Here is a 22,027-nt window from a genome sequence, read left to right on the forward strand (position 1 = left end):
GGAGGAGAGGCCTCACCAAAAACCAACCTGCCGGCACCTTGATCTTGGACTTCGGGCTCCAGAGTTGTGAGAAAATGAATGGGTTGTTTGAGCCATCCGGCCTGTGGCATTTTGTTACGGCAGGCTGAGGAAACTAATACCCTGTTAAGTGCTCTGCCTCCTTGCTTTTCTGCTTTATCTGTGGACACAGCACGGAGTAAGAGCACTGGGTTTTGGAGATAGAAAAGCTGTGCTTTAATTCCAGTTCTGCCATTTACTGTGTACATGGTCTTAGCCTCTCCAAGCCTTAGCGAAGTAACCTTTCAGGAAGGAAGTAATTTGCTCAAGATCTACCAAGTGGAACAATCAGGATTTGAACCTTGGTTCCTAACTTCAAAACCTCTGCCCATAAAAACAAAACAGAAATAAGTTAGAAAAACTAGTTTTTCCACTGAAAAAGTAAACAAAGTATGAAAACTGTTAATTTGAAAGTAAATTCTTCCCTGCCTAAAAAAAAAAGTTTCTCAGGCACCTGTGTGGCTCAGTCGGTTGAGCGTCCAACTCTTGATTTCAGCTGAGGTCATGATCCCAGGGTCATGGAATGGAGCCCTACGTGAGGCTCCATGCTGAGCAGGGAGCCTGCTTGAGATTCCCTCTCTCTCTCCCTCTGCCCGCTCCCCTGCTCACACTCGCTCGCTCTCTGAATATATATATATATATATATATATATATATATATATATATATATATATATATATATAAAAGGTTCCTTTTGTAGGCACCTTCAGGATCATGTCCTCTGCATACAGGTGGTGGTCTTATTCAAGTTTCACTGCCCACAGCCTTGGTAAATTCATGGAATTTTTACTTTTAAAATTTAGTTAAGTCTTTGAAGAGGTAACATATACACATGGTAAAAAAACAAATTCTAGAATGGATAAAAAACAAAAAGTCTTTTTCCCTCCTTTGACCTCCAGTTCCCTTTCCCAGAGGTAAAGCACTGTTACCAATTCTTTGTGTATGCTTCCAGAAATATTCTACTCGTATAAAAGAGCGTACACACACCCCTGTTTTACACAGTGGGAGTGTCCTCTTCACACATTTCTACACTTTGCTTTGTACTCTTAAGAATACATCTTATTAGCAGAAGAGTGGCCGTTCCTCTGTATCGTAATCTCAAAGCCGCCACTTGGTGCAACCTTCTGATTTTTCCTTTACTGATAGGTGAAAAATAGCATGCCATCAATGTTTGAATCTGTAGGTCTTTAACTGTGAATGAAGTTTAAACACTTTTCTCTTCTGTTCTTATTGGTGATTTGTGGATTTTTATTCTTGTGTCTTTTTTATGTCCTCTGCCTAGATTTTTAATGAGCTGTTATGTGGCTTACTGCTGAGAGACAAGTCTCCATGGGTCTCTCACGTTTCTGCACATCTTTCAAAGAGAAGCTCCAACTACTTCATTATTCCAGACTATCTTTCTAAGGGCATTTGTATAGCGAACAGCCTAGAATATTGACGATGTCTGCTTTGGAAGTAGAGCACAGTTTTGCTTACTGCCCATTATAAAAGATTCAGACTCCTGAAGATGAGCTTTCTTGGCTATGTGTGTGGGCAGCATCCACAGGGTACTCAGCATGGACCCCATGGGACTTGGGAGGTGACAGAGGACTGACACAAACATGATGCTCATGCTGTTGCTATGCTATGAATAATAATGTTCTTTGTCTCTGACCCAATAGTCTTGTATCTTCGGTCAGCATCCATGAAATGGTACAGGCTAACTTCCAAATAGGTAAAATCTCAGATACTTTACATTTATTAACACATTGGTTTTTAGGATCCCTTTATACATTAAATAGGGCAAAATTTAAGACCTTTCAAAGTTCTTGATTTTTAAAGATCTCATGATAAATTAAAGAAATGGGCCCATTACATATGATGCCAATATTTCTTCCCTCCCCCCAATTTGTTAATTTTTTTCTTTTGACTTTGATCCTAGTTTTGAGGGGGATGAGGGGAAAGCAACAGAATTTTTAACTTTTAGACAGCAATTTCATCAACTTTTCCTTGAAAGCTTCTGAGTTTTGCCTAGAGAAATATGCATACCCTACTCTGAGAGGATTGTTTCCAAGTTTCCTTCTCTACATACTCAGTTTCATTTTCCCCTGTAACATTTAATTCTTAGATCTATCTGGAATTTTAGAGTAAGGAGTGAGGCAGAGATTTACGTTCATTTCTCCCTCAGATGGCCAGTCAATTAACCTAATGCCATTTATTAATAATTCCTCTTTTACCCAGCTAATTTACAATATGAATTCACGTATACTAGATTTCCATGTGTATTTGGGTCTAGTTTTGGACTTTATATTCTGTTCAATTGATAGGTCTGTCAAATTCATTGTAACAGGCTGTTCTAGTTATCAATATTTGGTAATATATTTTAATATCTCAATATTCTTTTTTTAAAGACTTAATTTTTTATTTTATTTTAAAAATTTTTATTATTTAAACTTTTTAAAACATTTATTCATTTTTGAGAGAAAGAGAGGCAGGGTGTGAGTGGGAGAAGGGCAGAGAGAGCGAGAGACGCAGAATTCTAAGTAGGCTGAGCTGTCAGCACAGAGCCCGATGCGGGGCTTGAACTCAGAACGGCAAGATCATGACCTGAGCTGAAGTCGGACACTTGACACACTGAGCCACCCAGGCACCCCAAAGACTTAATTTTTTAAAAGCCATTTCAGGTTCATAGCAAAACAGGAGAAGTTACAGAGATTTCCTGGATATCTCTTGTCCCTGCAGCATTCTTTTCATAGAAACTTTTACGGCCTGTCTAGTTCACTCATGACAATCTGATGACATTTTTATTGAAACCCATTACTGTCCACCAATACTTTTTGGTTCCTGCACATAGGAAAGATTACACCTTTCTGCTTCTTTGCAGCTATGTGGGGTCATGTGATTAGTCTGGCCGGTAGCCAAGTGTGATGTTTCTAGGCCAACACACTTAATTGCTGGAATGTACTCACGCCTTTCTTTTCCTGCCACGGCCTCTGAAGATGATGTTTTTTCCAGCCGGTAAAGCTCCAAGGTGGCAGAGCTTGAAGAGTCTGGGTCCCTGAGCAACTGAGTGGGCAGAGGCGCCTGGCAGCCCACAGTGGAAATGTAGCACGACTGAGAAAGAGATCTTCCTTACGTTGGCCACGGGGACAGCACGGCAGTTTTAGAACTGCAGCAGACCCAGGCTGTTCCAGTATAAGCGTTACATTTACAGATGACTCCAAGGGACAAGTGCTACATCTATAATACTAAGACTTCCCATTCAATAATAGGAGACAGCGCTATAATTAGGCAAGTTTTCTTTTAGATCTATCAAGACTTTAAAGTTTCATGTTCACGTATTTCTTGTTAAATTCATTTTTAATTTTATGTGTTCCTATTTCAATTACAAATGAGATCTTAATTATATTTTATTATCTTTTCCCTCACTATAGAAATAGCTTTAAAAAATTATATAGGGGCGCCTGGGTGGCTCAGTCGGTTAAGCCTCCCACTTTAGCACAGCTCATGATCTCACGGTTCGTGAGTTTGAGCCCCATGTCGGGCTCTGTGCTGACAGCTCAGAGCCCGGAGCCTGCTTTGGATTCTGTGTCTCCCTCTCTTTTCTGCCCCTCCCCTGCTTACTCTCTGTCTCTCTCAAAAATACATAAACATTAAAAAAAAAATGAAAAAATTATATAAAAACATATGCCCACTCCAATATTATGTTTTGGAACAATAAAGTAAAAGCAATATATAAAGTAAAAAATCACTTCAAATCTTACAACAGTATATTAATCATTGTCAATAGTTTGGCAATCATTACTTAATATACATATATATAAACATACACATATACATTAAAAAAAAGTGTATATATACACACTTACGCCATTACATTTTCTTTTTTTTTTTTAATGTTTACTTATTTATTTTGAGAGTGAGAGAGGGAGAATGTGGGAGGGGCAGAGAGAGAGAGGGAGAGGGAGGGAGAGGGAGAGAATCCCAAGCAGCCTCCACGCTGTCAGTGCAGAGCCCAATGTGGGGCTCGATTTCACGAACAAGTGAGATCATGACCTGAGCTGACATCAGGATTAATCGACTGAGCCACCAGGTGCCCCTGCCATTACCTTTTCTAACCTGTAATTTGCACATAGGGCAGCTACTGCTAACATACTAGCATTGTAACAGGCACTTCACTGAATTTTTGCTGTTTCTAATAGCTTTTCAGTGTGATTCTCTTGGGTTCTCTAGGCATAGAATCACATCTATGCAAACAAAGCCAACTGTCCCTCCTTCCAAAGGTTCATACTCTTTTATTCTGTTAATTTGTACGGGCTGAGACTTCCAGAACAACAGTGGTGACAGTGGACATTGTTATTACTGACTTTACCGGAAATGCAAAACTCCTGTTTGGAATACTGATTCCACCTGGGCAGGAATTCATTCATAAGAAAATGTAAACACCATTTCTCACCTTGATTTTACACTCAAATAAGAGAGTAACATGGTTTGGGTTACTCTGAAAGTTACTTTATTTAATTATATAAATGTTTTTAACATGATTTCATCTTTACCAAAAGCATAATAAAAAGGCATACGAACCTCTCCTGCTGACAACTTCTCTCTTACGTTTTTCCAATAGATGTCTTTATTTTCAGTGTTAGTGAAAAAAAGTAGCCATTCTGCAAAGTCTTCTTTTCTCATGAAACTCAAACCTTTAGAAAACTGAAGGAATTCCATTTCTTGGACCTCTGTTTGTAAATTCTCCATAAATCTAAGTGTTAAAATATAAACTTGATGTCAGGAACCAGTGGCATTCGATTTTAATATTGTCAGTAGGCCCGCGAGGCACCTCCGGCGGTACCCACGGAGCGGATGGCCTCTTGACATGCTGGATCAAACAAAGCATTAGTGTGGTGAAAGGGGTGTGGGGAGCAGAAGATGAAGAGAAGCTGATTTAAAAAAAAATTTATTTGTTCTAACTTTTGGCATGCACCACTGTCTTTCTCAAGAGCTTTCCTCTTCATTTCCAGGAACTCTCTTTTTTTTTTTTTTAAATGTTTATTTTTGAAAGAGAGAGAGCATGAGTGGAGAAGAGGCAGGGAGGCAGGGAGACAGGGAGACAGAAGGATCCGAAGCAGGATCTGCACGGACAGCCGACAGCCGGACGCGGGGCTCAAACTCATGTACTGTGGGATCATGACCTGAGCGGAAGTTGGACGCTTAACCGACTGAGCCACCCAGGTGCCCCCAGAGAAGCTGCTTAAGTCCAATACTTGCTCCAATTTGTCACACTCTATACTCAATTTGTTTGTGCAACTTGCACTTGGTAACCTACTTCTGATAGAGATTTATAAAAATTATGTAAAATGTTGCTCTGATGCATCTGTAACAGTTTTTTTTCCAATGTAGAAAAATTATCAAGATCAGAGAAACTTAAAATTCACTTGGGTTACTGCCTTTAGAATGTTAATCATAATTAGGGGCGCCTGGGTGGCTCAGTCAGTTGGGCGTCCGGCTTCGGCTCAGGTCACGATCTCGCAGTTCATGAGTTCAAGCCCCGTGTCGGGCTCTATCCTGACAGCTCAGAGCCTGGAGCCTGCTTTGGATTCTGTGTCTCTCCCTCTCTGCCCCTCTCCTGCTCATGCTCTGTCTCTGTCTCTCAATAATAAATAAATGTTAAAAAAAATTAAAAAAAAAGAATGTTAATCATAATTAATGGTTCCTAATATTTTTGGATACCAAAGTTGATCAAGTAATCAATGGCTTTACATCAAAAGCTTAGATTTACTTAAAAATATTTATAATCATTTGGACAATAACATGTGAATATATGACTCAACATTCTTTTTAAAATAAAAACATGGCACTTTGAGCAAACTCTCATCAACAGCTCCCTAGAAAAGTACAAGTTGAAAGGATATCAGATTAAAAAAATATTGTCTTTGAACAAGAACTCAAAACCACTGCACTTGATTTATTTATAAACTAAGTGATGTGAAAAGTATAATCTCCATGTGTTTTAATACGTTGAAGATTGCTTTATTCACCTTTTTACATGTTAAAAGAAATGTACTGTCATGCCACAATTTAATGGAATTATACATGGGGTAAAAAACAGGTCTATTCCAGTTCAATGGGAGAAAAACAGTCACTGTTAAACAACGACTTGCTTTCGGTTCTACGCTTATCCCATAAACCTTAAAAGCATGGGGGAGTTTGATTTTAGGCTTCTATCTGTGTGATAGGTAAGAGTCTGTTACCTGCAACAGTTTCTGAATGTACTGGAGACACAGATTTATCAATGCCACGTTTTTCCGGGTCAAGGCAGAATTTTATCTACCACTTGAAGCATTTCCAGTGGGGGCTAACACATCAACAAAACCTTTTGCTGATATACCTTGTTCTCTGTTTTACTGAGTTTTATTATATTGTATATTGTGATGACATTCAACTTATTAGGATCGTTAACAAATTTAACTGCTGTTAAACTACACATTGTTTGGCTTCAGCTACTTTCATCTTACTAATTACACTTGTTTTGTTTTGTTTTTTGAAGATTTTATTTTTAAGTCATCCCTACACTCAGCGTGGGCTCGAACAACCCTGAGATCAAGAGTTGCGTTCTCCACTGACTGAGCCAGCCGGGCACCTCGCTCATTACGTTACTTTTGAAGAACAAAAGTATATTTTAGGATAGCCATCTTTCCTAACTCTGAAATTATAGATCTTGTTATGACTTGAAAATATTGAACGTGATACTGGACTTAAATGCATGAATTGAAGAATTCATACTATATAAGGTCTCCAGATAAATTCTGAACAAGTTAAACAGTTTATAAATTAGTGGATTAAGTGGGAACATTGGGAAAAAAATCTTTTTCTTACCTGATTTTTTAAAAAATTGTTTGGGTCATGGGTGGGTGGCTTAGTCGGTTGAGAGTCCGACTTCGGCTCAGGTCATGATCTCGCGGTCCGTGAGTTAGAGCCCCGCGTGGGGCTCTGTGCTGACATCTCAGAGCCTGGAGCCTGCTTTGGATTCTGCATCTCCCTCCCTCTCTGCCCCTCCCCCACTGTCTCTTTCTCTCCCTCGTGCGTTGTCTCTCTCTCAAAAATAAAACATTAAAAAATTTTTAAAAATTCTTTAGGTCATGGGGCGCTGGAGCTGGCTCACACCAGCTCTGAGAATTGTCTACACACGTTTTCCCACCTGTATTTCATGTATGGCAGCTTGAAATTGGCCTGGTAGAGTACTTACATTACTTATGACCAAATGCTACAAATCAGGCTGTTCTTCCTGAGAGCAGACTGTCACGTGTATTTATTAGCACAACACTGCTTATAGACATCTTTGAATGTATGAAAGCTCTATTCGGGGATACAGGCAATAACATTTCTTTTTTTAAAAAGTTTTTAAATGTTTATTTGTTTTTGAGAGAGATAGAATATGAGCGAGGTAGAGGCAGAGGGAGAGAAAGAGACACAGAATCTGAAGCGGGCTCCAGGCTCCGAGCTGTCAGCACGGAGCCCGACGCGGGGCTCAAACCCACAAGCTGTGAGATCACGACCTGAGCCAAAGTCGGACGCTCAACCGACTGAGCCACCCAGGCGCCCCAACAAATCACAGATTTATCCACATGCTCCCTCGTTAACTGATATGTTTCTCTCGACATGTGGTAGTGTCTACTTAATATGGCTCTCTCCCTTCGGTCACCTGGTCTAGCACCAGCTCCTTGAAATCCCATTCAACGCACCCAACCACCTGCCAGGGAACTGTGGGACTACTCCTTTTAGAAACTTTGTGGCTACTGAAGCCCTTAAAGAGAAACCTGGGTCTGGACCTCATGTCTTCAATTTCTAAGACATATAACCCTGGACGGAGTCCCTTATGAATGTCATCCAACCCCTGCCTCGCTTTCCAAGGACCGCTGGAATAATGTACGTGAAATACCCAGACAAGTGCTAGGCGCGTGGAAGCACTCAGCAGTCAGCCGCGGGACGGCACTGAGGCTGCAGGTAACCACCTCCCTTTTCATCCTCACTCAAGCCCAGACTCCAAGCCCTCGGCTTCCTCGGGCTGTCGAAGGCCTTCTTCGGGGGCACCTTGAAGAAAATCCCTCAGAAACTGCGCCTAGTGCTACCGGCATAAACGGATGGTCTGCATCCGTAACCAGGTCCTCAATGCTGCCAACAGCCTTCTGCTAGGCCAGAGGGCTCTCTTCCGTCTTTCACACAGTGGCCATCTCAACTTGCGTTCGTTCTCGACAAATCTATCCCATGGCTACTTGTCTTCAGCACATGGCTTGCCCCCAGTTCCCAGAGCAACCAGAGGTCACTGCGTAGGAAACTCTCTCACTTTCTGGCTGTCACTCCAGGGATGTAACAACACTCATCCCCGTCTCCTTTCTGTCCCAGTGACAGGAGGAGTCCCTTTCCCGCTGACGGCTGATTTATCTACCTGCGCTCTGAATTCCACCTCTATTTTCCTCCTCCTCAGGGCCCTTGCTGCTCTGCTGACTCCCATTCACTCCTGCATTCAGTCCTTCCCTCTTTACATCATTGTTCAAACACGTGTGGAAACCTCTTACGTTCCCCTCCTGCTCCTGCCCCCCCTTCCTTTGCTATGGTCACCCTTACCCCTCCCCCCCTCCTCGCCTCCTGCCCCCCACTTCCTGTGCTGTGGTCACCCTTACCCCTCCCTCACTCCTTGCCCCACTGCAATCTGCCTTCTGCTCCCCCTGAGCATGTCTACCCTGCATGCATCACCTTCCTTGCTGAGCTTGTTCCTACTCGTGTTCTGTCTCAGTGAATAGGTATCACATTGTTCACCGGCTCCACACACACACCAGGCGGCGGCCTGGACTTGCTCCTCACTCTTCATCCCGTCAGTCACCACTATTATTAACTCCCTTCTCCTAAATAATCCCTTGGATGCTCCACTCATTTCTGTTCCCGCCGCCACCACCTCGGTCTGATCACCATCCTTTCTTCTCTGTTGATGCAACGGCTTCCAACGGATCTCCTTGCCCTCTGCTGGATTTCCCTGGCCAAGCTGCTGGCTCCGATGACCGCCTCCCTCCCCCCTGCTTCAAGGTCTTTGGTGACTCTCCGCCCTTCTCCACAAGGCACAAACGCCTTCACAGCTGTGCCTATGCTGATCTTCCCACCTTCCGCTCTTACTTCTGCTTCAGCCACGGTGAACTTCTCGTTTCTGAATTTGCCATGTCTTCTGCATTCAGACATATGACTTTATCTATTTAGTAATCACTGGGTTCAGATAACACTGGTTGACAATTCCTACCAACATTATGCAAATTTGGACTCTTCCTGAGAAATTAAAAACGAAGTATCTGAACACAGCAGTAGTCTGTCTACAGTACATCAGTTAAATTCTTCTGTGGAATGACAGTAACTTAACATATTTCTGATGATGTTTTTCTAACTTAAATTCACTGTGTTTTGGCTGTATCACACAATGAACCTGTCTAGTACAGGATTTCTGCATATTATCAGGCATAATAAGAATTTAGGGCCAAAGAGTTAGATAGAAACATCAATATTTTGTAAAGTAAAAATTGACCTGGAGATTTATTTATTTATTTATTAAAAAAAATTTTTTTTTTAACGTTTATTTATTTTTGAGACAGAGAGAGACAGAGCATGAATGGGGGAGGGACAGAGAGAGAGGGAGACACAGAATCGGAAGCAGGCTCCAGGCTCTGAGCCATCAGCCCAGAGCCCGACGCGGTGCTCGAACTCACGGACCGCGAGATCATGACCTGAGCCGAAGTTGGCCGCTCAACCGACTGAGCCACCCAGGCGCCCCTGACCTGGAGATTTAAACAAAATTACTGTTTTACAGGATGTAAAACAGATTTTTAAATAATTGCTTTTCCCTAGTGTCAAGTCTACATTTACTAAGAAATGTTTTTGTTCCAGAAACTTCTAAATTCTTTTGTGTGAAGTATTTAAACTTATAACAGATTCTAGAATTTAAATTAATAATGCATGAAACAAAATCTGGAATATTGACTGGTTCAATCTGACCTATCTTTTCCTATTGATAAAAGAACACTAGAACAGAGTAAGCACTGAGGAAGAAAGTCACTTCAAATGGAGTGGGGAGGACACTGAAGAGGTAGGGCCTATGCATATTTCCCGGCTCAGGTCTTGGAAGAATGCTAACCTTGGCTTGTTGCCAAACTGCAAGCATTCGAGACGAGTGTGTGTCACATGCAAGAATGGACTAAAACGGACTTTCTGCCCAGCACTGATCTTGGCAACGAATCGCGTACAGGACAGTGTTACCCTAAGCCTGCCACAACCGACCTAAGAAGCAAAGAACCCCCCAACTTATGTAATGTGCCTAAAATTCCTCCTTTGCCTTTAAAAATCTGAGCTCCTTTGTCTCTTTGAACCATGATCTGGGTTGCTGCCTTAATGTCTGTCTCCTGATGCAGTTCCTAAGATCGCAAAACAAATGTGTTTTTAGCCTTGCCTTTTCTTGACACTTTAGATATATTAATTCTTGCTTTTTAATTTTGTATTTGTTCATAAGTTTAATTATATTACTAGAGCATTTTCAGCAGATTCTATAAGGACTAGGGATCCTTCATAAAACTGATACAAGTTCTCAATATTTTGTCTTAAAGTGACACTACTGAATTTTCAAATACAAAAATTGATAATAAAATTGGAAATAGTTTTGTCATCTGTGATGAAAAATACAAGTAGTATCTAGCTTTCTGTTCTAACTTGAAAAATCCTTCTCTCTGAATTTTAAAGCAGTCAGTCCTTGGGGGAAAAGATGGGAATATACTTTTAGTTTTGATTTTTTTCTTTAGATGTTGGATTAAGGAATACTCTGGTTTCTCTTCAGATCGAATAAATCTTTCGCCTTTTACTAAAGATGTTGGATTAAGGAGCCTTTGGGAAAAGAGACTGAGGAAACTCTTAGTGGAAGAAGTCTCTTGGCCAAGAGAGCTGGGGAAATGCAAACAGAGGAAGAAGCCAGAGGAAAAGAATTCCGTAAGGACACAGATCTGGGAGCTGGGAAACAAACTCACTAGAAACTCTAAAACTAAGGTGACATGAGTTTGGCATGTATTCTGAATGCTTACCGTGTGTTATGTTGTATATACTTTAACCTATATTATCTCATTTAATTCTCAGATCAACCTCAGACTTTTCATGTTGGGGGATAGTATATTAATGTAAATGAGAGTAGAAATAAAAATGATTAGGAAGGAGGATATTTGCATGAATTAGAGATCTGCTCTTTTCCTTTATTATATTATTTTAAAATTATAATTTGTAATTTTTAAATTTACTTTTAAAAAATATATTATTTTAAGTTTATTTATTTTTGAGAGGAGCAAGTGAGCAGGGGAGGGGCAGAGAGAGGGGAGAGAGAGAGTCCCAAGCAGGCTACGTGCTCACAGTGCAGAGCCCAACGTGGGGCTTGAATTCACGAACCGTGAGATCACGACCTGAGCCAAAATCAAGGGTCAGACACTTAAGTGACGGAGCCACACGGGTGCCCCTAAATTTACTCACAACTCTTTAAAGTGGGCAGGACAAATATTGCCATGTATATTTTTACAAAGACTAGAAAAAGGTACATGATTTTCCCAAGACCATACAGCTAAATAAATCGCACACCTAGGATTTACAGCCATCTGGACCTCATGTCCAGCGTTCTCTCCCTTCTATATTGCTACCAACTTCTCAGACTGTGGCATTTAATTGTTAGCACTTGTACTTGCTTAGTAAAGCTTAAAGTGGTTTTAGAGAAAAAGCAGCTGAATTTTAGGAGCTGAAGTGAAGTATGCCTCCTTGCTTAAAACTGTGATTTTAGTTGTTCTCTACTGACAGGATGCTGTAAAAAAAAAAAAAAAAAAAAAAAAAAAAAAAAGCCCGTGAAATTTATCGCTGGTCTTACTATAATTGTTAAGAATATAATTCTTCATGTTACGCAGTGTCCTTTTTATAAAGCCCCTTCGGAAGATTTCTTTCTGACCTTATGATGAAGACCGAATGTCTCCGCCCCCCTGGCCCCTTATGCGGAACCAGTGAGCTTTCAACTCAGGGACACGGTGAGTTGGGCAACTGATGTGTATCCCCCTTCATGGTGCCTGCCAGAAAGCGCGGTCAAATCTGCGGTGTGTTCTTAGCAAGCACACAGAATCTCACGGTTTGCACTTAGTGTACTAGCCTAATTAGTGGCTCCATTTTATGACACTGCCACTGTCTTTCTTTTGTTCGTTTTTCTTACCCACTTCTGATATCGGTGTTTACATTCTATTACGAGTGCCTACTTAGAGCCCGACCCTTGTATAGAGTAAGTCGACATATTAATCATCATATATTAATCAACACATTCATTACATGAATAATATAATAATTATATGATATGATGCAATATAGGATACAATAATATATGATAATGAATAATGGATAATCACACAACAAATTCACATATACATATATAACCTTATTAAGTAGATATTTATCATCATCACTTCACAAATGAAGGAACAGAGAATGGAGCCTCTGGTTAAAATGCTTGTTCATCAAGTCCCACTTAGTAAATGATGAAGTTCCACATCTGAACCCAGGTCTGTCTAAATCACAAATATGTTTTTTTCACAATTGATACTGTTTCTCTAAATGAGAAGCTAACGTCTATAGGCAAATGTTTTAAGTAGCCCCAAAGCTATAACTTGGTGGCACCTTCCTTGCTTTTCCTTGAAACTAATAAGCTGTACCTTCTAAAACAATATCCCTTTATGAGAGAAGCTGGAAGGAGGTGGCTGACACCAAGGACAAACATCTCTTTGAAACAATTTTTTTGGGGGCACCTGGGTGGCTCAGTCAATTAAGCATCTGACTTCGGCTCAGGTCATGATCTTGCAGTCTGTGAGTTCGAGCCCTGCGTCCGGCTCTGTGCTGACAGCTCGGAGCCTGGTGCCTGCTTGGGATTCTGTGTCTCCCTCTCTCCCTGCCCCTGCCCTACTCATGCTCTGTCTCTGTCTCCAAAAATAAATAAACATTTTTTTAAAGTAAGAATTTTAAATAAAATTATTCTGTTTAAAGAAAATTAAAGTTAGAACACCTTTTTTTTTTTTTTTGAGTAAAGCAATAGAGTTTATTGAGAGAAAGTATAAAGCTCTCAAGAGTGAGAGGGGTCGCAACTGGGTGGCCGCCGAGGATTTTTGTCCCTGACTTTTTATTGGGACCTTATCAGAAAGTTTGTGAGATTTCATGCATGGCACCTAGACTGGGCAGGTCCAGAATACTTTTATCTTAACCTCTTTTTCCCCAAACTCTGCTGCCTTTGCCAATTCCTCAGCCAGGTTCCCCCTTGCAGCTGCAGCCTGCCTTCCTGGAGGTCCCTTTCTTCCTACCTAATGTTACACCTTTCCCCACTCATTACAATTTGGGAATCTACATAAACTAAATATTTAATTGTTTTAATAGATACTCTTAACTGTTTTTACATTTCTTAGTTAATTTATTTATAAATACTTCTATTTCATTTGCTTCCCAGAACACCTTTAAAATTAACTAGTTTAGGGAATCTTAAAGTGAAGGGGAAGTGGTGTATTAGTCTGAATAAGTACAGCTGATATAATAGCCTGGCTTGGCTTTAAATCATGGTATTTATTTTGAAATTTTAAGAAGTGTTGAGACAGTAATATTTTTCAAGTATAAGAAAAGACATTTTAAAAAATGTTTGTCGAGAAAAACTATTGTAGAGAGGTTAAATGACTTACTGGAGTTCAGCTATGGGGTACATTATGATTGGACAGAATTCAGAAACTTGGGCATTCCTCATTCCTCAATCACTGGGCCCTACAAAATTTCTTTTTAAGTTTATTTATTTATTTTGAGAGACAGAGAGAGCATGTGCAGGGGAGGGGCAGAGAGAGAGGGAGAGAGAGAACCCCAAGCAGGCTCCGGGCTGTCGGCTCAGAGCCCGACGTGGGGTTTGAACTCATGAACTGTGAGACCGTGACCTGAGCTGAATCCAAGAGTCAGATGCTTAACCAACTGAGCCACCCAGGCGCCTCTGGGTCCTACAATCTTATGTCCTAACTATGTCTTAAAAACTCTCCCACTTCAAAATCCTTGTTACTACATTGGTTCAAGGCTCTCATCATTTCTTGTCTGGGATATTTGAATGGTCTTCTCTCGCATAAAATCTATCCTTTATTCTGCTACCACACACAACGATGGGCACATCTGACCAGGTATCCTTCAGGCATCACCCTTCAGGATCTTCCATCGCCGAGTCAATTCAAGCTTGATCCCGTGGAGTACAAAATCTTCCACAGGCAAGCACACCCTTCTCCAGCTTCTCTTCTCACCTTTCACCACACCACCTTCCATTTACTACTCTAGATGCGACTGCTTATAATTCCCTTTACAAACCATACATTTTCATGCCTCTACGTCTTTTCTAACGCTGTTCTCGCTCCCTCAGATGCTTTCCTGCCAAACCATTTTTGCCTGGGTATTCCTGCTCATCTGTCAAGGTTCAGTTTATGCACCATTTCCTTCAGAAAGCCTCCCCTGATCACCCACTCCCCAACTCCAAACCAGTACATTAGTGACCTGTGTTACCAGACAACTCTATACATCTATGACAGCATTGACTTAAAAAAAATTATGGTATGCTATAAAACAGATATTACTTTTCATATAGGTTAGATATTTTTGAGGAGAGTACTTTAGTTTATATTTCATAGGTTTTGTTCTCAGAGATAAATACTATATAGTTCTGCATAAGATGTTCAGTGTTACTGTCTGCAGATCTGTGAGAGGAGTATATTCAGTTGTTTTGTCACTTCTTAGCTATAAATTTCCCTAAATGAATATAAATATTTACATTTACCTTCGAAATTCTCTATAATGAAGTTTTCTTTCTCCTCTTTTTCCAAAGAAAAGTATCTGAAGGGTTGTGGTAATTTCAGGTTCTTTCACTGTTGGTTCCTATAAAAAATGAGACGATAATTCCAAGTAATTATAACCAAGAACAAAAATGGACCTTGTAGCCTGGAACTCTTAGGACAATATCCATAAAAGATTCTCGTAATAGGGGTGGAAGAATGAGATGTGGCCATCCTATCTGTTACTTCGCATCATACAATTCTGTAATTGTCTTTGCTCAAGCAGGAGAAAAACAACGAGGGCTAAAATTCTCCAAATACTCAAGATGGACTTCAGCAGTAAACAAAATCTTAGATCAGTCCAAAAAGAAAGCTTAGAATAGTGAAAAAAAAATTATTTCAAAATGTGATCTCTAGGCATTTTTTAATGAAGCAGGACTGAGCACTAAAGCCAGAAGGTCTTTGAGTTTTTGCTGAATATTAGAAATACTTGAAAAGCATCTGCTTTTCATAATTACAAAACTAATAGGTAAGAATTCGATTAATGAGTAAAGCAGATTCATGGATTCTTCCTCCTTCAAATCTCTAACAAAATAAACAACAATAACAAAACTGCTAAAAAGATGATCAGCTGCAACAAAACAAAAAGGGTTACAAATTTAAACCAAATATTTTGAAAAGGGGCAGTTGGAGAAAGAAACACCAGATTCAGGTGCTGTATGGTCCCCATGTCCCCTAATCCTACCTTCTAATCCTACTTCTCAGAAATAGCAGTGGCACTGAGACTATTACATTAGAAATTCATTAAAAACGTTAATTTAGTGACAGCAGAGTAGTGGGGACAAGTAAGGCCAACTCCAAAAGAAGCTCCTCTAGAGCTTGGGGAGACTTATGCAGAGGGAAGGAGGTCTCGAGGGCACAGACTCTTTCAGGGGACTATGTTACAGAGGGACCAACCCTAAGCCCACAGAGTTGAATGTACTTCGGCGGGGAGGAGTGAGCTGTGCCTCAGAGCCTTAAGGAGATCAGGAAGATCAACAGAACACAGGCTCTTCAGCAAGGGCTGCATTTGCCCAGGGGAGTCTCCTCCCCCTTGCCTCCACCCCTTTTGTGCATGGAACAGCGCACCTAAATGCAATGCCAGCAGCAGAGAAGGACAAAGATAAATTAGCTCCAGATCAGGTGGGAAGAGTAGCAGAGAGAGTTCCATTTGTGCTCCACTGCAGCGATGAGGTCTGGGCAGGGCATGGGCAGGAACGAAAGAAACAGGAAGACAACTAAGCACAGGCACCACAGCAGGAAACAGAACAAATCAGCAAAAGACACAGAACATCCAGTCTTGCGGTCCGTAACACATAATACAAGGAACAAATGCGTGTCCCCATAAGCCCCTTATTTACATTAGAAGTTTCTTGTATTTTGAGATAATGGTAGATTCACATGCAATGGTACAAAATAATGCAGAACGATCTCTTGTACCCTTTACTCAGTTTCCTTCAGGGGTGACTGATGACATCTTGCAAAACATCATCAGATAACTCGATACAGTCAACACACAGAAGAACATTTTCTTCACCATGATGACCCTTCATCTGCTCTTGTGGCCACACTGACTTCTCTCCAGCCCCGACCCTCTCTTTGACCTCTGGCAACCACTAATCAACTTCCTTTTCTATAATTTTGTCATTTCAAAACGCCACATACGTGGACTCAGTATGTAGCCTTCCGGTATTGGCATTTTAATTCTCTGGATAGTCACTCAGGCTGTTGCCGTATCAATCGTTTGTTCTTGTTTCTTGTAGGACAGTGTTCCGCTGTATGGATTACCAGTTGAACCATTCACCTGTTGAAGGACATCTGGGTTGTTTCCAGTTTGGGGCTATGACAAATAAAGCTGCTCGAAACCTCTGTGGACAGGTGTTAGTGTGAGCACGGTTTTTATTTCTTTGGGACGGATGGCCAGGCGTGCAGTTACCATTTTATCGGAGCAGCAGCATCATTTTACGTTCCCACCAGCCGTGGACGAGTGATCCGGCTTCCCTGCATCTGGTGGCCAGTGCGATTGTCAGTTATTTTATTTTAGTCACTTGGATGTACTTAAGAGCCTCTTATGGTTTGCCTGCCTCTCCATTTTTATCTTATTTTTTTTTAATGTTTATTTTGAGAGAGAGAGTACACACACATGCCCACGAGCAGGGGAGGGGCAGAGAGAGGGAGGGAGAGAGAGAATCCACCCTCAGCGTGGAGCCTGATGTGGGGCTCAGTCTCACAACCGTGACATCATGACCTGAGCCAAAATAAAGAGTCTCAAAGTATGTACTTCTTGATCCTGTGTCACTCCCCCCAAAACACACCGTCCCCTCCCGCAACCACCAACTTGTTCTCTGTATCTATGAATCTTGGGGTTCTGTCCTGTTTTTTAGATTACATATATAAGTGCAATCCTGTAGTATTTGTCTTGCTCCGACTTATACTACTTAGAATGATACCCTCAAGGTCCATCCATGTTGTGGCAAATGGCAATATTTTCTTATGGCTGAACAGTACTGGGTATATAAACCACATTTTCTTTATCCACTCATCTCTCAATGGACACTTAAGTTGTTTCCACACTTTGGCTTTGAAAATAGTGCTGCAATGAAACAAAAGGGGTACACACACCTTTCTGAATTAGCGTTTGTTTTCTTTGGACAGATACTCAGTAGCGGAGTTGCTGGATCATACTGTAGTTCTACTTTCAATTTTGAGGAACCTCCAAGTGGTTTTCCATAGTGGCCGCACCAATTTACGATCCCAACAATGCACGAGGTTCTCTTTTCTCCAAATCCTTGCCAGCATTTTGTTATTTCTTGTCATTTTGATACTAGCCATTCTGACAGGTGTAGGTGCTATCTCATTATGGCTCTGATTTGCATTTCCTTGGTGATAAGGATGTCGAGCAACTTTTCATGTGCCTGTTGGATATCTGTGTGTCTTCTGTACAAAAATGTCTATGCAAATCCTCTGTCCATGTTTTAACTGGATTATTTTTCCTATTGAGTCATATGAGTTCTTTCTATATATATATTCTGGACGTTAACCCTCATTCAGATATATGATTCTCAAATATCTTCTGACATTCATAGGTTGCTTCTCTGTTTGGTTGAGGGTTTCCTTTGCTGTACAGAAGCTTTTTGGTTCGATGTAGTCCCGTTTGTTTATTTTTGCTTTTGTTTCCTTTGCCTTTGGAGTCAGATAAAAAAAAAAATTACTAGGACTGATGTCAAGGAGCTTATTGCTTATGTTTTCTTCTTGGGCATTTTATGGCTTTAGGTCTTACATGCAAGTCTTGAATCCATTTTGAGTTAATTTTTTGTATGTGGTCCAGCTTCATTATTTTGTGTGTGGTAGCTCTCCAATTTCCCCAACACTGTTTACTAAATAGACTGACTGCCTCTTCCCCATTGTATTTTCTTGCCTCCTTTGTTGAAAATTACCTGACCACATACATGTGGGTTTATTTGTGGGTTATCTACACGTCTAGTTCCATTGTCCTCTGTGTCCATTTTTGTGGCAATACTACACGGTTTTGATTATTATAGCTTTATAATCCCATTTGAAACCAGGCACAGTAACCTCTGGCTTTGTTGTTCTTTCTTAACACCGTGCTTTGGCTATTTGGGGTCTTTTGTGGTTACTTCCACGTAAGTTATGGAATTATTCCAATCCGGCAAAAAATGTCATTGGAACTTTGACAGGGATCGCAATGCATTTGTAGATTGCTTTGGGTTTATGGACATTTAACAACATTGATTTTTCTAACCCCTGACACAAAATATCTTCCCATTTATTTGTGTCATCTTCAATTTCTTTCATCAGTGTCTTGTGGTTTTCAGTGTATAGGTCTTTCACCTCCTTAGTTCAATTTATTCCTAAGTTTTTCATTCTTATTAATGCAATTGTAAGTGGGATTATTTTCTTGATTTTCCTGATATTTTGTTAGTGTACAGAAATGCAACAGATCTTAATTTTGTATATTAATTTTGTATCTTGTAACTTTATTGAATTCACTTATTAGTTCTGACAGTTTTTTTTTTTTTTTTTTTTTTTGTAGAGTCTTTTTCCATACACAATATCATGCTGTCTGCAAATAGTGAAAGTTTTACTTTTTCCTTTCCAATTTGGATGTCACTGATTTTTTTCTTTCCTAGTTGTTCTGGCTAGGACTTCCAATACTATGTTGAATCAAAGGGGCATGAGTAGGCATCCTTATCTCGTTCCTGATCTTAGACGAGAAGCTTTTAGCTTTTCACCATTGAGGATGATGATAGTTGTGGGTCTGTCATTTACGGCCTTTGTGATGTTGGAGTACATTCCCTTTATATCCATTTTGTTGAGTTTTTCTCATAAATGGATGTTAAATTTTCTCAAATGCTTTTTTGTGCATTCACAAAAATAATATGATTTTTATCCTCCATTTTGCTGATGTGTATACCGTCTTGATCGATTTGTGGATGCTGACCACACTTGCATCCCTGGAATAAATCCCACTTGATCGTGATGTAAGATGTTTTTGATGTATTGTTATTTTGGCCTGTTAATATTTTGTTGATTTCTGCATGTATGTTCATCAGGCATACTGGCCTGTAATTTTATTTTATTTACTTTCATTTTCTTTCATTTTCCTTCCTTCCTTCCTTCCTTCCTTCCTTCCTTCCTTCCTTCCTTCCTTCCTTCCTTCCTTCCTTCCTTCCTTCCTTCCTTCCCTGTGTCCTTCTTCAGTTTTGGTATCAGGGTAATGCTGGCCTTGCAAAATGAACTTGGGAGCTTCCCTCCTTTTCAATGTTTTTGAAGAGTTTGAGAAGTATAGCCATTAAATGTTCTTTGAATGTTTGGTAGAATTCACCAATGAAGCCATCTGGTCCTGGACTTTTCTTAGGAGGTTTCTGATTACTGATTCAATCTTTTGTAATATTTGACATGTGCCTGCACTCCTAGTTCAAAGATGTTTTCCTTTCACCACTTTGAATATGCCATGCCACTCTCTTTTGGTCTGCAAAAAGTTTCTGCCAAGAAATCTCCTGATAACCTTATGGGATTTCCCTTGTATGTAACAATTTGTTTTTCTCTTTCTGCTTTTAAGATTCTCTCTTTAACTTTTGACATTTTAATTATAATGTGTCTTGGTGTGGATCTCTTTGGACTCCTCTTATTTGGAACCCTCTGAGCCTTCTGGACTTACATGTCTATTTCCTTCTGGTGAGGGAAGTTTTTAGCCATTATTTCTTCAAATACTTTCCTGGTCTCTCCTCTCTCTTCTCCTGGGACCTTATAATGTAAGTGTTATTCTATTTGATGTTGTCTGAGAGGTTCCTCAAGTTACCTTCATTTTTTAAAACTTCCTTCCTTTTCATTACTCTGCTTTGGTGAGTTCTACTGCAGTCTTCTAGGTCACTGATCTGTTCTGTTTCATCTAGTCTGCCACTGAACCCCTCTTGGTCCTTTCTTATACTATCTCTTTGTTGAAGCTCTCACTGTGTTCATCCATTCTCCCCCCAAGTTCTTTGAGCATTTTTTCCCCCTCCAAATGTTTACTCACTTTTTGAGAGAGAGACAGAGTGTGAGTGGGGGAAGGGCAGAGAGAGAGGGAGACACAGAATCTGAAGCAGGCTCCAGGCTCTGAGCTGTCAGCACAGAGCCTGATGTGGGGCTTGAACTCGTGAAACGTGAGGTCATGACCTGAGCTGAAGTTGGCCACTTAACTGACTGAGCCACCCAGGACCTGTTCTATGAGCATTTTTATGTCCATTACCTTAAATTCTTTTTTAGATTACTTTTCTCCATCTCATTAAGGTGTTTTTCTGAGGTTTTGTCATACTTTTCTGTTTGGAACATATTTCTCTGTTTCTTCATTTTGCTTGACTCTCGGTGTGTTTCTGTGTATTAGGTGAAACAGCTCTCAGTCTTCAAGTAGTGCCCTGTGTAGGTGATGAAATTTCTCTTCCAACCTTGCTCTTTGCTGTCTCTTGAACCTTTGTAATTGTCTAAACCACCTGATTCGTTCTTGATATGTCCCTGGTGTTAGGGTGTGCCAAGACCTGCCTGTTTCAAGAGAGGAGTCTCATTTACACCGAGTTTCACGTTGACTGGAAGCACACTCTTAGGCAGCAGCTTTTAACGTATAAAAGTATAGGGGTGCCTCGGTGGCTCCGTCGGTTAAGCGTCCGACTTCGGCTCAGGTCACGATCTCACGGTTCGTGAGTTTAAGCCCCCCGTCAGGCTCTGTGCTGACAGCTCAGACCCTGGAGCCTGCTTCGGATTCTGTGTCTCCCTCTCTCTCTGCCCCTCCCTGACTTGTGCTCTGTCTCTCTCTCTCTCAAAAATAATTGAACATTTAAAAAAAAAAGTTTTAAAATATAAAAGTATATATAGTCCGGTGGGGCTACAATCACAGTCCCTGCTGCCTCCAGACCAGGAGATTTAGAGGTGCCCCCTGGGTGGCAGCTGTAAAAAATTGGGGTTCCAGATAAGTGTAAAAGCTCCTTTCTCAGAGTTGAGACCTGGAAGGCCGAGGGGGTGTGCAAGGATGGTGTGCCCCTGCTTAGGTTCTCTGGGAGCACCTCCTTCATCTATATATGCATGGGAAACCCGAAGCCTGTCCCTTAGACTGAAGCTCCGAGCTAAGTACATGGGCCTTTTTTCCAGAAGACGGGCTGTGTTTCAGTCTGCTGTCTATGCAGTGCCCTGATGGTGGTGGTCTGCCAAGAACTGTGTTAGCGTTCCTGTGGCGCTCAGGATTGTTGGCCACTTCGGCCACCAGGGCCAGGTGATTGCGTGGTGGCCCGTGTGGACTGCATGCACCTGCTGGCGTTAGCTAGGCAAGGTGTACGGGGCAGGGCATGCTTGCTGGCTTCAGACAAGCAGGGGAAGATGTCTTGACTACAGAGCTGTGGACTTCAGGAGTGTCGTGGGAGGCCTTCTTGTCTGTGCACGCATGCTGGCTTTAAGCTGGGAAAAGGACAGCCCGGCCAGTGGGGGAGTGCTGCAACGGTCCCCACTCCCCAGCTTTATCTAGGGAGTGAGAGGGTGCCATGGATGTTGTGCCTGCCTGCCCCAGCTAGGGAGGGGGGCAGTGAGCC

At 41.1% G+C, this 22,027-nt stretch overlaps 1 protein-coding gene across 1 annotated transcript in view; it reads right to left on the reverse strand.

Annotated features, from left to right (window-relative positions):
* Positions 1 to 22,027, reverse strand: part of MICU2 (mitochondrial calcium uptake 2) — a 137,764-nt gene that overhangs the window by 4,454 nt on the left and 111,283 nt on the right. The window contains exons 8-9 of the mRNA XM_027064533.2: positions 14,915 to 15,012; positions 4,621 to 4,792 (exon numbers count right to left, since the gene is read on the reverse strand). Of these exons, the coding sequence (XP_026920334.2) occupies positions 4,621 to 4,792; positions 14,915 to 15,012 (270 nt within the window). The remainder of the gene's footprint in view (positions 1 to 4,620; positions 4,793 to 14,914; positions 15,013 to 22,027) is intronic.

This window comes from Acinonyx jubatus, chromosome A1 (assembly GCF_027475565.1).
Source record: "Acinonyx jubatus isolate Ajub_Pintada_27869175 chromosome A1, VMU_Ajub_asm_v1.0, whole genome shotgun sequence".
In the NCBI taxonomy this organism is placed as follows: Eukaryota; Metazoa; Chordata; class Mammalia; order Carnivora; family Felidae; genus Acinonyx; species Acinonyx jubatus.